We start from the raw sequence: 13,882 nt of genomic DNA on the forward strand, positions 1-13,882 counted from the left end.
ATGGCAGGGGGGTTGGAACTGGATGATCTTGAGGTCCTTTCCAACCCTAACTATTCTATGATTCTATGAGACCTACCCAAGTGTTTCACTCAGCTAAAGAGGCAATTCTGTGTTGCAGTTTTAATTGCTCTGGGCTTGCTTTGTGTCCTTCAAGTCTTCAGTTCTTTGATTTTTCATCACATTGCCAGTGATGGTTTTCTGTCTTGTCATTCATGCCTTTTGACTGCAGGAAGATGGGAACTCTGATTGTGGCCAAAGTGAAGAATTGCTTGGTTTTCTGCTACTGGTCCCCACCTTCCTGCACTTGCTTTCATCTTGATTCCTTGGAGAGGAAGGGCAAAATGGTGGGGGTTTTCTTTCCTCTGAGGCGCCAGCTAGCTGTGGGGTCATGGACTGGTGAGCACCAGGATCTGGTTCTCTGTCTCTGAATTCTGAGGTCTTAAACTGAGAAAGAGTGGTTTGAGTGGTTTGCTCCTCTCCACATTACATGAGCCATGAAAATTTCATATTTCTTACCAAAGTGTGATTTCCTCCTGTTGAGAAAACTGGAGCATCTATAAAGGGTTGATGTGGGAAGAATCATAGAATAGCTTGGGTTGGAAGGACCTTCAAAGCTCGTATAGTCCAACTTCCCTGCAGTGAGCAGGGGTGTCGTGAACTAGATCAGGTTGTCCAGAACCACTTCCAGCCTGGCCACGAATGTCTCCAGGGATGGTGCATCCACCACCTCTCTGTGCAAGAAGTTGGCTTCTGGTCTAGACCGACTGTGGTGATGCTCATCTCCAGACTTCTGTTCTGTTGGATTCAGCTCTGTCTCTGCAAGCTGCCATTCTTCTTGGGATGGAAACTCCTCGTTTTGCTAGCGTGGCCCTGCTGTTTGTCATCCCAGGTCAGGGGCTGGGAAAAGCAATAGGTAATTAAAGCTTTATTAGATGTAGCTCGTAATGCTCTGAAAGGAGCCAGCCAAGCAAAGGCCAGTAATAAAGGCCCTTTGTGAAGGTATTTAATAAATTAACACTGTGCTGTGGCAGGGAGGAGATTACAAAAGCCAGGCTCGTTAATCAGTGTATTTACCCTCTACAAACACCCCGGCCATGCAGCTCCCTAATCTTTACCCACCGGATCTGATGGGAAGTGTATGGGGACGGGAAGTGCCTCCGTGGGTCATGCCTGGGCCACGACACCGAGGACACGCCAAGACAAACATGGGTTGTGATGGTCATTGCTCTCATCACCAGAGCTCTGTGTTAAACAGGGATGGTCCTGAGTGCGGGTACCCATCATGAGTATGGGATGATGCTGAAGGAGTGGGATTCTCGTCATCCCAACCCCGCTCATCTTCAGGTATCCTTATTTTCCTAACCCCTTGTACACCAGGCTGGATGTGCTGCCAGGCTCCGACATTAGAGGGCATCTCCTCCTCAGGCTTCCTTATTTCTTCTTTTTGGTGTGTTTTGTTTTAGTGCAGCTTAATCTATCGGGCTGTCTTTAAAAAAGCAAATAGAGCATTTGACCTGCTGTGCAAATTAGCCATATGGTGAAGTGTAATATCCCGCTGACCCTCATTACCGTGCGGTATGAAAAGCTCTCCCCTTTTCACATGCGAGCATATTAAAGTGGCCTTTTCAGCATTTTCTTCCATATAAAACTGTCTTCACTCCTGTGGCCAAGCAGTTAAAAGGGAACTCCAGCTGCAGCCAGGAGGCTGAAATTAAAGGCTTTACCCTTGTCTAAATGGAAAATAGATATTGCTTCCTATAGACAGGGCTGGGGAACAATGCTGCGCCGCTGGCTCCGGCAGTGGGACTGGGGGGTAATGGCCTTATTTGCTGGGAGGAAGGAGCCCGGCTCCTTTGAGAGAGGAGGTGTTGGGCATCTGCCTTGGAGGAGGGGGGGCAAAAGGAGGAAATCTTACCTATTTTCCTCTAAAGTTAACTATTTCCTGGCCAAGGCAGTGGGAAGCGGTGAGAAGCTGTGCCAGGACCTGCTGCATGCTGCAGGACCCCAGGTTTTCCCTAGGACAAGCAGCAGCTCTTGTGCATTAGAGCTAAAGAAAAGCTTTGCGCATCTTCACTTTGGTACCTTCATCAGCTCTGGTGCATTGAAGCCCATTTGTTCCTTGTTCATCTGGGCTCCCAGTGCCCTACCTGGAGGGATCAGGAGCTGGCACAGGGTGCCCAGAGAAGCTGTGGCTGCCCCATCCCTGGCAGTGCTCAAGGCCAGGTTGGACACAGGGGCTTGGAGCAAGCTGCTCCAGTGGAAGGGGTCCCTGCCTGTGGCAGGGGTTGGGACTGGGTAACTGGGTGAGCTTTAAAGTCCTTGTCAACACAAACCAGTCTGGGATTTCCCATCCATCTTCATCTCTGCTGATGGAGGTGGCCTAGGTAGCAATGCCAGCATCTGCTACCACGTCAGACTAGGTGATGGAGCAGGAATCTCCATCTGTTATCTGTTGGACCCAGGCTTCATAATTTGCTTTCTGGTTGCTTTTGCTTTGTAAATTTTTGTTGCTTTCAAACTTTGGTTTAAATTAATTTATCAAACCGATGTTTGGAGAGAGGAATAGGAGCACTAGAGCTCCTACAGACCCCTCTAGGTTGGCTTTCTGTTCTTGTGGCTCTTGATAGCTCTTGGTTAGAGTTTCTTTCAACTGATTAGGTTATGAGCTTGGTACTGCATGATCTCTGGAGCACTCCTTTCCTTTGAGATGGCCTTGGTCATGCTCCTTGGCCTTCTTCCATTTTCCTAGGTTTCAATTTTGTTCTGTGCTCTTGAGTACAAGTCCATTAAGTCAGGCAGTTCCTATCAGTGCACTGTTGTTGGATGCAAGCACTTAAGCACCTAAACCACAGAATTCACTTTGAAACTTGGGATTTAACAACTTAAAGAAATGGGTTACGGTCTTCCCTCTGGTAGAGGTTGGAGTCAGGGCTGGGTGGAGAAGAGATTAAATCCTACCTAGGCTGGGCTGAGCTGGTAGGAAGGAGATGGCTCCATGTGTGTGCCCATAGACCTTTTATTTGTGGGATGCTCAGTGTAGTGAGATACTGGCAGCACAAAAATCAGTCTAACTGGGATGGTGAGTCACAGAATGGTTTGGGTTAGACGGGACCTTCAACCCCCTGCCACAGGCAGGGACCCCTTCCACTGGAGCAGCTTGCTCCAAGCCCCTGTGTCCAACCTGGCCTTGAACACTGCCAGGGACGGAGGGAGAGACAGGGATGGTGAAGACGTTCCTGGCCAGGACAAGGTGGTGCTGTGAATGTTCTCTGCTTACCTGTGCTCTATCAGCCACAGAGGACACATTGAGATGAGCGTGGCCGCTTGGGAGCCTGCACAGCTCTGCAGACCTTAGAGGGAGAGGCTCACCTCCAAAGCAGAGCTTGCGATGCTGCTGCTCTCTCTTCCCCCCACGCAGTTTTCTGGTTGGCTTTATCTGTCTGTGTTTGGTATCGAGGTGGTGTTTACAGTCAACAAGAGGTTCCATGGGGCTGAGCAAGAGCCTCCTTTTTGATCCTGATTCAGCAAAGCACTTCTAGGCTCCGTGCTGAGCACCTGCACCCTGTGCCTCCGTGGTGTTATTTGGGAATATTTGCATTTTACAAGTTAAGCATCTGCTTAAGAGTTGGACTTCTTCGTGTTTCATTAGTGGCCACTGGTGTCCTCTTATCTTGAGACATCTTCAGGGCATGTTAAACTTATTTTCTAAGCTTCTTTTCTTACAACCTATTTCTAAGCAGAATGCAAGCTCCTGTTGGTTCCTTTAAGTCCTGGGTAGTCATCTCTCCTTAGAACAAACTGCGTCTTTTAGGTAACTTTGGTTTAAAAAAGTGGTTATCTATAGGATTTTAGAACTTCTGTTCTGCTTTCACAAGGTAGGTCCCATCCAAACCGCTGCTCTCAGCTGTCGAGCTGTCAGGGCAGGGGTTGTAAGTGTGGGTCTGGTTTTGGGTATGCCCCTGAAGCTCTGGGGTTACAGAGGGGAGTAGAAGTGGGATCCAGGTTTGAGCGCGCGTCTCTTTGGTGTTGATACGATGCCAAGTGTTGTTTGGCACTTGCAGGCAAATCAAAATGAAACACTATCTGTAGGGGCCATTTGAGCCAGGTGAGGGGTGACACATCACAGCGCTGCTGCTCAGTGACCTGGGGGGAAAGGAATAGGCTGTTTCGTGTTGAAATGAGGCTGAGATTGGCTAAACTGTGACTATAACCCCCCTGAAATGGGACCTCTGGCCCTTCCTACTCATAGAACCTGCCATGGGAAATGGCTGGGGATCAGGACATTTGGAGACCAGGTTGGGAAATGAGCACGTGTCAAACACCTGGAGGCTTCAAAATCTCTGTGTAGGCTGTTTGTAGAGCGTGTTTCTCACAGGATAGGTCATCTCAGGAGGTCTCTATCCAACCTTCTGCTTGGAGCAAGTCAGCTGTGAGACCAGACCAGGTTTCTCAAGGCTTTATACAGCCTGGTCTTGAAAGCCTCCATGGATGGAGACTATAAAACACCTTTGGGGCGCTCCTTCCACTGCCTGACTGTTCTTGCTGTGAATAAGTTTTTCATTGCAACCAGTGAAAATGTCTCTGTTTCATTGGTACCTTTCTTCTCCTGCTGTGCATCATTGTGAAGTCAACCTGGCTCCATCTTCTCAGTGATCTTGTCTTGGATATTAGGGTTAGCTCTCCAGATGGTTTTGGGTGCTTTTTCCTGCAAGGATGCACTGCTGGTTCATGTTCAGCTTGTTGTCTACCAAATCTTAATGGTTTTTACCCACAGAGGTGCTCCCAGAACAGTGGTCCTTGGTCTGTGTTGTTGCAAGGAGTTGAGGGGTTCTTCCTGTTCATATGTGATATTTGGTATCTGCCCTTATTGAATTTCATCATGTTCATGTTGGCCCATTGGTGGAGCCTGCCAAGACCCCTCCAATTGGTGGCTTTGCCTTCAAGTGTTTTGACTTTTCCCCAAATTTGGGCTCATTTGGAAAGTGGATGAAACCACATCCCTCCCCTTTTCCAGGTCATTGACAAACATGTTAAGCGAGGTAGGTCCCAGAATCCCTGCTATCATTCTCCACTTGTTACGGGCCTCCAGGTACAGCATGACCCAAAACCCTGTGAAGCCAACCAGGAGCAGATGTTCCAGGTCCCAACCGGGTACCCACTGAGCTGATCAACCATCCACTTAGGTGCAGTGTTTTGGATTTTGGGAAGTCCACAGTTAATTCTCCATGAGGAGGAAGAACCATTTGAAGGCAAACTTTCATGGATGGTTGAATACTGATCTGATTTTTGGGTACAAGAAGGCAGATGAAGACAGGCTGAGAGAGCTGCGCTGGTTCAGCCTGGGCAAGAGAAGGCTCCTTAAGGGGAGACCTTAGAGCTGCTCCAGTGCCTAAAGGGGCTGCAGGAAAGCTGGAGAGGGGCTTGGGACAAGGGCCTGTAGGGACAGGACAAACCAGTCTGGGATTCTCTGATTTTTAGTAAATAGACTAATGATGTTGCAAGTACAACGTGTTTGGGATGGCTCAGCCAATAGCGTCCCCATGGGAGTGACGGGTTACTGATGGCACATGTTACTCAGTTGTGCGCAGCTGGTGAATTACCATTGCATGAAGTACGCAGGGTGTATTTCTGCTGCCAGGTAAGCAGAAATTTAGGAGTCCAAACTATTGTCATCTACATGTTCTGCATCCAGAATTCCCCTTTTACCGGGCAGTTTGAGGACAACAGCAGGATAAAGCTTACAGTAAGTTTCTCCCACTGTAATTCGCACGTAGATTTGCTCTCAGCTCTCTGCTGCTCCTGAATTAGGAAACTTTTTGGGGTTTTTTCAGCTGCTGTTTTTGCATTCTTGCAAAAAGATGAGGCATTATTGAGGGTTTGTCCTGGACAATGACTGCAATAAATGTCCTGTTTGGAAACGCGGCTTTGGGTTCTTCCTGCTCCTTAAAGAGATTGACAATTGGGTAAAACCTCCCTAGGGAAGGGACCTCCTTCTCCTCTCCCCACCATGGCTGCTTGATTTCTACATGTCTTACGGGTTGAGCCCACAAGAAACCCAGAAGGAGCAAGGATGCTGTCTCTGTAATGAGATGCATTAGCAGCATCTTGCTTCTGCAGAAGGTCACTGGTGGATTTGGAAGTCCGTGAGAGGCTGGGGCTGGGAATTGCTCCTCAGTAGTCTTTCTCAGGTGGTTCTTGTTCTCAGACGTGCCATGTGCTGCTTGAGATGTGCATCAACATCATGGGTTTGGATGAAACAGAACGCCTTGCAGGTGCAATGCATCTTTTTAGGCTAAAATAGCTGCTTTTAGGAGAAAGGAAAGAAAAAAGTTGGACTGTTAATCACCAAGGGGACATGGAGATTCACACCTCACTGTGCTTTGGTGGCTGGTACAGGAGGCTGAGCTTGGACAGCCTGGTTGGCTCAGTGATGCCCTTAAAGCCGCTTCTGATACCTCATGTACAGCATTTAGGTCCCAAAATACTGTGTTTGAAAACTGGAGGTAAGGATGGGGTTGGTTGAATGTGAAGAACCACCAGGTGTAGGGCTGAGAAAGAGGAACAGGATTGAAGTATAAATACTGCATGGTGTTTCAGATGAGTAGTCTCTGAAAGAATGGGTCTTTTGGTCTGCTCTGGGTACTTTTTTGGTTTATTTCTATTTGTCTGTTTTCTGCTTTGGGGATTTTTTTTATCCAGAGTTAAAAAATGAGAGTACAGAGGAGTAACATTATCTGAAGATCTGAGAAATTGAATAGTCTTAGATAGGGTCAGATGCGATGAGCAGTGTGGTCTAAGCTAAAAGTGCCACCACAAGGAAGAAGGACTTCCCATTTTGGGGAGACTATAATACAGGAGTGATGAAAAGATCTAGGGAGGTGGTGGAGAAATGCACTTGAGAGAAACGGGTGAAGTTGTGCACCAGAAAACCATGGATAGTGCCAAGAGAGATTTTCTTGGGAGCAGTTGTTTTTCATTGGAGTAGCTTAGAGTCCCTAATTCCTGGAGCAGCCAAAAAAAGGCTTGAGAAAGAAAATACAGGGAAGAGTGTGTTGGGAAGGAGATGATTTTGGTCAAATTGTCAGGTCTCTAGGCCATAAATTTTAGGGAAACTGTTAAAATGTGAATATGGCTTTTGGTTTTTTGGGGAGTGGTTTCCAAGGTCATTGCTGTTCCTTCTCTTCTACTACAGTTGAAGCCATTTGTTGGGCTGGAACAAGGAGGACCTGGTATCCAGAGCCTTCTAAGCACACTGTGAGGCTCAAGGGGCTTCCCTGCAAGGTGGAGAGGAGGGTTTATAGTGAATCCGTTGTGTGGTATCTCCAGCCCAGCTCAGATCACTCCTGCTGCTTGTGTCTGTGGAAAACGTATTTTTCCTCTGCAAGTGTAAGCCAAAATAGTTTGATTTTCAGGGAACATGGAGTTGGTTCGGATGCTTCATCTTCCTCAAAGGCATCAGTGAAATAGGGACAGAAACCTGGGTTGTGGTTTGTCCTCAGTGGTGAAGGAGCTGTGCGAGGTTAATGGGTAGCTTCACCTTCAGATGTCGGTGATGCTCCCAGAGGTGAGTTGCTCTCATGGTCAGGATGGAGGTGATGTGGGGGGGTTTGTGGCACTTGTGTAGGTTTTGAGAGGTGAGGCGCAGCAGGAGTTAATAGATATCTGAAGTGTGGTCACATCAGTGGCAAGGTGGGAGTGGGACAAGTTGTTCTGTGCTGGTTCTCTTGCGGCATCCCCAAAATGGCGAGGAAGTGGGTGACAGCAGCATCCTGACAAGCATCAGCTCCCAGGGCTGGAAGAGGAGCTCCACGGGAGCTCAGAACTCCCTGGTTTATGTCCTCTGAAGGGGGCTAAGTCCTTAGCTTGATAGAAGCTGTAATAATCCTCCCTGTTCTGGGTCTGACCTGTAGATCACTGATTTCTGGCTCATGGGCCATGGAAACAGGTTTTGGGAGCATTAAGAAGACATCTGACATGGAAATGCTGGTTCCCAAAGAGTTGTGCTTCTGAAAAGCTTTCTTCAAGTGTCAGATTATTTGTAGGTTCAAACGTGATTGCAGGAAAAGGCTTGGATTTACACCCATTCGGATTTCTCCCTTGCCAAGGGGATTTGGACCATGGATGGTTGGATGGATGTGCCCAGCATGTGTCGGGAGCTCCTCAGCCAATGCATCCTGATACTCGGTTACAATAAAAAGTGGAATTCAGAGACAAAATGCGCAGCATAGAATCATAGAAAAATAAACCCAGAATAATAAATAGAATAATAAATCTAGAATAATAAATCATAGAAAAATAAAATAGCATAAATCTGCCACATCCTTGCAGTGCACGTGCATGGTGGCAAGAAGGTATTTTGATGCATTATAGCTTCATTGGGAAGGGCAGCACTGGTGGGAATGCTGCTGGAAACATCAGCAAGGCTGAGATTTCGCTTAAGCCCTGAGCTCTGTCTTGTAGAAGTCAAGGAGCAAGTCAGGCCACAGCTCCTCAAGGGTTCATTGCAGACATTTCATAAGCATAAGCTGAGGGCATCTTAAGGCAGCCTGCTCGTGGAATGCCACAGTAGCTGCTAGATCTTTAAATTAGCACCAGGTTTTCCTTTTAATTCCTTTAGTTTTTGTAGCAGGGAAGGTTGCCGTCTGCTGCCTCGCTCAGGTGATATTTGTTGTTGTGTGGTGTTTGTTTTCTGCCTTCAGAATGAGATCTTTTGTGTTATTGTCTCGGAACAGTTCAAAGCAAGACCTTGTCCCTTCTCTGAAGTGTTTATAATCCAGTTTCAGACATAAAACAACACGGGTGTGGAGGAGGGAGGAACAGGCAGGGATGAAACGACAAGGTTTTCCATAGCCTAGGGGACCAGGGCGGTAGGCGGACATCTGAAAGCTTCAGCACATCGATGGCATTTGAGGATCCTCATGGGTTTGCTGCCTGGGTGGTGATGCTCAGATGTAGCCTGGCTTGGTAAAACAACCACCTACAGATGGAGCTCCTGCAGGAGCAGCTCAGGTCCCTGGTGCAGCGCCCAGCATGGGTGGTGATGTCCATGGAGGGCAGAAGCTCAGGAATCTGTTTTATTTTTCCTAGCTATACAGACTGGACCTTCCTAACTGTACAGACCTACTTTAAGGTTGAGGATGCTGTGCTCTGGGGAGACCCCCCCTGCAGTCCTGATCCAGCTCTGGGGCAGCAGCACAAGAGGGACGTGGAGCTGCTGGAGCGAGGGCAGAGGAGGCCACGGAGATGCTGCGAGGGCTGGAGCAGCTCTGCTCTGGAGCCAGGCTGAGAGAGCTGGGCTGGGGCAGCCTGGACAAGAGAAGGCTCCTGAAGGGGAGACCTGAGAGCAGCTTCAGTGCCTAAAGGGGCTGCAGGAAAGCTGGAGAGGGGCTTGGGACAAGGGCCTGTAGGGCCAGGCCAAGGGGAATGGCTTGAACCTGCCCGAGGGGAGACTGAGATGAGCTCTTAGGCAGAAGCTCTTCCCTGTGAGGGTGCTGAGGCGCTGGCACAGGGTGCCCAGAGAAGCTGTGGCTGCCCCATCCCTGGCAGTGCTCAAGGCCAGGTTGGACACAGGGGCTTGGAGCAAGCTGCTCCAGTGGAAGGGGTCCCTGCCCGTGGCAGGGGTTGGAGCTGGATGAGCTTTAAGGTCCCTTCCAACCCAAACCAAAGCTTTCAATGATTCTGACTCTCTAACACATACAGACACATTTTGCTGAGGTTCCCTGATGTTTGTGGCTTTGCATCGTTCTGCACCCGTGAATCAGTGGAAGAATTTCTGGCATTGTTTGTGCCCTGCTGCTTTTTGCTCATGCTAGAAAGTGGTTGTTTCATTGCCCCGGGGTTAAGTAACTCTGATGTTTGTCTGTGTCATGGTCAAGCAAAGAAGCTGGTTGCACATCTCTGTGCGCCACATCTGCACGGTGATACTGGAAAATGGGTATAGAAGAGTTCATCAGATACTGTTATACCTGAACAGCTGTATGTTGGATTAGTGTTTTCAGTAAAACCCTTTATCTTCTGATATTTGGGTGGCATTTTGCAGGAACATTGTGCAGATATGTTGGAGAAGTATGAGATTTACATCTGAAACTCAGGATATTGCAAGTCAGCAGTAAATCCAGTACATCACGAGTTTTTTGTTAATGCAAACCATTATAACAACTTCAATGAATCGTTCCTGTTTTCCAGGGTGCCCGAGAAACCTTTGAGAACTACTACAGGAAACAGAGAAGAAAACAAGCCAGATTGGTCCTGCAGCCTCCTTCGAACATGGTACGATGCTCTCCTCCTCACAGTGTCCAAACTTGCTGTGCCAAGTAGCAGAGCGGAGCATTTGTTATCTCTGGATGTGCTGTTGCTGGTGGGATGGTCTCTAATTCATTTCCAGTTGCTCTTGGCCACCTTTGGTTTAATCTTTGCTTGCTTCTTCTTTGTTGCAGCACGAAACGTTAGACGGCTACAGGAAGTATTTTAATCAAATTGTAGGGTAGGTGTTCTTTTTATACGTGTCCTTGCTAAATATGTGTGAGCTGTGTTGTTGAGGAGCCCAAAAAGAAAGAGAGGAGGGAATGTTGATGTCCTTCAGGGCCTTTAAACAGAGCCAAAACCAGGGGGGGATAGGTAGTTTGGGCCTTTAGAGTGTGTTTTATAGTACCCATGAACTTCACTGTGTCACTAGTGGGAGCGTGGAGGAGCCTGCCAGCTCTTGTACCGGCGAGGTCATTGCTGGGGATTTGAGGCTAAATAACCTCTGTGGGCTCTGTGCATCTACTTGCCCCACTAATGAGGTGGATGGGCCTCTGCCTTAATTATTCTTTCATATTGGATAATTATTCTTTGATTATGTTCCTGGTAAAGGAAGGTGACTCTCAAACCCCTGGTCCTAAGAGCTTCTTATTGTGCTCAGCTTTGACCAGAGTCTTCCAAAAGCAGCTGAGCTGTCAGAGGAGGCAACCTAAGCCCATTAATCTAGCAGAGATAGGGGATGATGTTGAAATGGCTTCAGCTAACAATAACAATTTCAACATCTAATTACACCCATCACAAGTGCAATGCGTGCCTCTCACCTCCTTAGCCAGCGCCATGCTTCTGGGCTGAATTTCCCCATCAAAACCCAGCTTAGAGATTTTATCCATTGCTGTTTAAAATGTCCAATGCCACGCTCACTCCCTGGAAAATCCAGTTTCTTTTTGGCCAGGCTGTTTGATAACTGGAGATTGGAGTGAACTGATTGCCATGAAATAGTTGTGTGAGCCTGTGGGGTATCCCGATGCGAGAGGGTATTTTCCCTACACTTAAAGTAGTTTTCCCTGTGGATAAAGTATTCTTCCCTGCAGTTAACCACTTGTAATGTGCTTGCTGCTGACTGGAGCAGAGTTTAATCAGTGGTTCTTGTTGAAATAACGGGGTGGGTAACTTAGAAAAGGGAAATTCTGCCTTTGTATACACACAGTGGCATTACAAGGAGCAACTGTGGTTTAGGTCACTTTTATAATACAGTGAAACATCATGAAACGTTGTGATGTTAAAAATAGGTGGATAAAGTGTTTAGCATTAACCGTATTTAATACACTTACTGCAAATCTGAGCTTGCTCTGGGGATTTGTGGATGTGCAAACGCTGTCTATCCCTCGCCCCCAGTGTCTGAAGATCTCTTTGGATGTCTCAGAACCTGGGACTTCTGATAACAGTGCCATTTTCTCCTCTCTGTTAGGTTTTTTGTAGTTGAAGATCACATCTTGCATACAACGCAGGGCTTGGTAAATAGAGCCTATATTGATGAGCTGTGGGAGATGGCGTTATCAAAAACTATTGCAGCACTAAGAACACATTCAGTAAGTAAAAGCCTCGGGTTGCTCAGCTGTTGCTTGAGTATGACTTGACATGCTGGAAATACTGGCTTTTACAGTGGGATTCATTGTTTTGCCTCTTTTCCAGAGATCCTGTTTAAAGTAACAGTGTGAAGAACGCTGATGTTTCATAGAATCCCAGACTGGGTTGGATTGGAAGGGACCTTAAAGCTCCTCCAGCCCCAACCCCTGCCCCGGGCAGGGACCCCTTCCACTGGAGCAGCTTGCTCCAAGCCCCTGTGTCCAACCTGGCCTTGAGCACTGCCAGGGATGGGGCAGCCACAGCTTCTCTGGGCACCCTGTGCCAGCGCCTCAGCACCCTCCCAGGGAAGAGCTTCTGCCTAAGAGCTCAGCTCAGTCTCCCCTCGGGCAGGTTCAAGCCATTCCCCTTGGCCTGGCCCTACAGGCCCTTGTCCCAAGCCCCTCTCCAGGTTCCCTGCAGCCCCTTTAGGCACTGGAGCTGCTCTCAGGTCTCCCCTTCAGGAGCCTTCTCTTGTCCAGGCTGCCCCAGCCCAGCTCTCTCAGCCTGGCTCCAGAGCAGAGCTGCTCCAGCCCTCGCAGCAGCTCCATGGCCTCCTCTGGCCTCGCTCCAGCAGCTCCACGTCCCTCTTGTGCTGCTGCCCCAGAGCTGGATCAGGGCTGCAGGGGGGGTCTCCCCATCACACAGCAGAGGGGCAGGATCCCCTCCCTGAGCTGCTGCTCATGCTCTGGGGGTGCACCCAGCACATGGGGGGGCTCTGGGCTCGAGCGCTCACTGAAGCCAGGTCATGGGGAGCTTTCCCCTTAAGTTTTCTCTGACTTGTTTTGCCTCTCGATGCCCTGCATTTCTCTGCCCCACACTCTCAATATTCCGGGTGACTGGAAAGAAAGAAGACAGTGATTTGGGTTTTTTTCCTGTTATTTGGCTGATCACTTTTGGGAAGCACCAGCAGAGGGAGTCGGTTTGTGCTGGAAAACTGGGGGAAAAAAGTGTCTATTTGGCGCACCAAAGTACAACCCTTAAAGTCCATGGCAGCGAATGGGCTGCTATCAAATCATTTGTGTGTAAAAGACAATAAACAGATTTTGTATGTTTTAATAGTGAAAGAAGTTTGGGAAGATTGCTGATCACTTTGGTATTTCTCTGCTTGAGCAAAACTTCCAAAGCCAGTTGCAAGAAATACACAGTTTTTTGCCCCATTTTGCATGAACTGAGGTAATGTTGTACTGGTTCAGCTGGGAGCACTGGAATTTCCTGAAAACCCTACTGGTTAATGGGGTGAAAAAATTCCATTTGACCAGACAAGCAAAAGCATTAATGACTGTGCACAAGTCCACTTTCAAATTGTCAGGCCATGTTGTCTAGGAAAAACAAAGTGATAAATCCCTGAGATCCCACTGCTGCTCAGGGATGGCAGTGCCATCTGATAGCAAGAGCATGCTGTAGGGTTGTGTCGGTGCAGATCTGACCCTACTGTGGTGCAGCATGCGCGTGGTGGTACCCAAGTGATAAAGATGTCATAAAATCATACACTGGTTTGGGTTGAAGGGACCATGAAGCTCATCCAGTCCCAACCCCTGCCATCGGCAGGGACCCCTTCCACTGGAGCAGCTTGCTCCAAGCCCCTGTGTCCAACCTGGCCTTGAGCACTGCCAGGGATGGGGCAGCCACAGCTTCTCTGGGCACCCTGTGCCAGCGCCTCAGCACCCTCCCAGGGAAGAGCTTCTGCCTAAGAGCTCAGCTCAGTCTCCCCTCGGGCAGGTTCAAGCCATTCCCCTTGGCCTGGCCCTACAGGCCCTTGTCCCAAGCCCCTCTCCAGGTTCCCTGCAGCCCCTTTAGGCACTGGAGCTGCTCTCAGGTCTCCCCTTCAGGAGCCTTCTCTTGTCCAGGCTGCCCCAGCCCAGCTCTCTCAGCCTGGCTCCAGAGCAGAGCTGCTCCAGCCCTCGCAGCATCCCCATGGCCTCCTCTGGCCTCGCTCCAGCAGCTCCACGTCCCTCTTGTGCTGCTGCCCCAGAGCTGGATCAGGGCTGCAGGGGGGGCCTCCCCAGAGCACAGC

General features: G+C 48.8%; 1 protein-coding gene across 3 annotated transcripts in view; it reads left to right on the forward strand.

Annotated features, from left to right (window-relative positions):
- The window catches only part of EXOC6B (exocyst complex component 6B), a 307,872-nt gene that overhangs the window by 161,250 nt on the left and 132,740 nt on the right, over positions 1 to 13,882 (forward strand). For all 3 annotated transcript variants that reach the window (XM_065662494.1, XM_065662503.1, XM_065662509.1), the window contains 3 exons: positions 10,186 to 10,269; positions 10,437 to 10,483; positions 11,711 to 11,831. In XM_065662494.1, coding sequence (XP_065518566.1) covers positions 10,186 to 10,269; positions 10,437 to 10,483; positions 11,711 to 11,831 — 252 coding nt within the window. The remainder of the gene's footprint in view (positions 1 to 10,185; positions 10,270 to 10,436; positions 10,484 to 11,710; positions 11,832 to 13,882) is intronic.

The sequence above is a fragment of the Lathamus discolor genome, chromosome 1 (genome assembly GCF_037157495.1).
Source record: "Lathamus discolor isolate bLatDis1 chromosome 1, bLatDis1.hap1, whole genome shotgun sequence".
Lineage (NCBI taxonomy): Eukaryota > Metazoa > Chordata > Aves > Psittaciformes > Psittacidae > Lathamus > Lathamus discolor.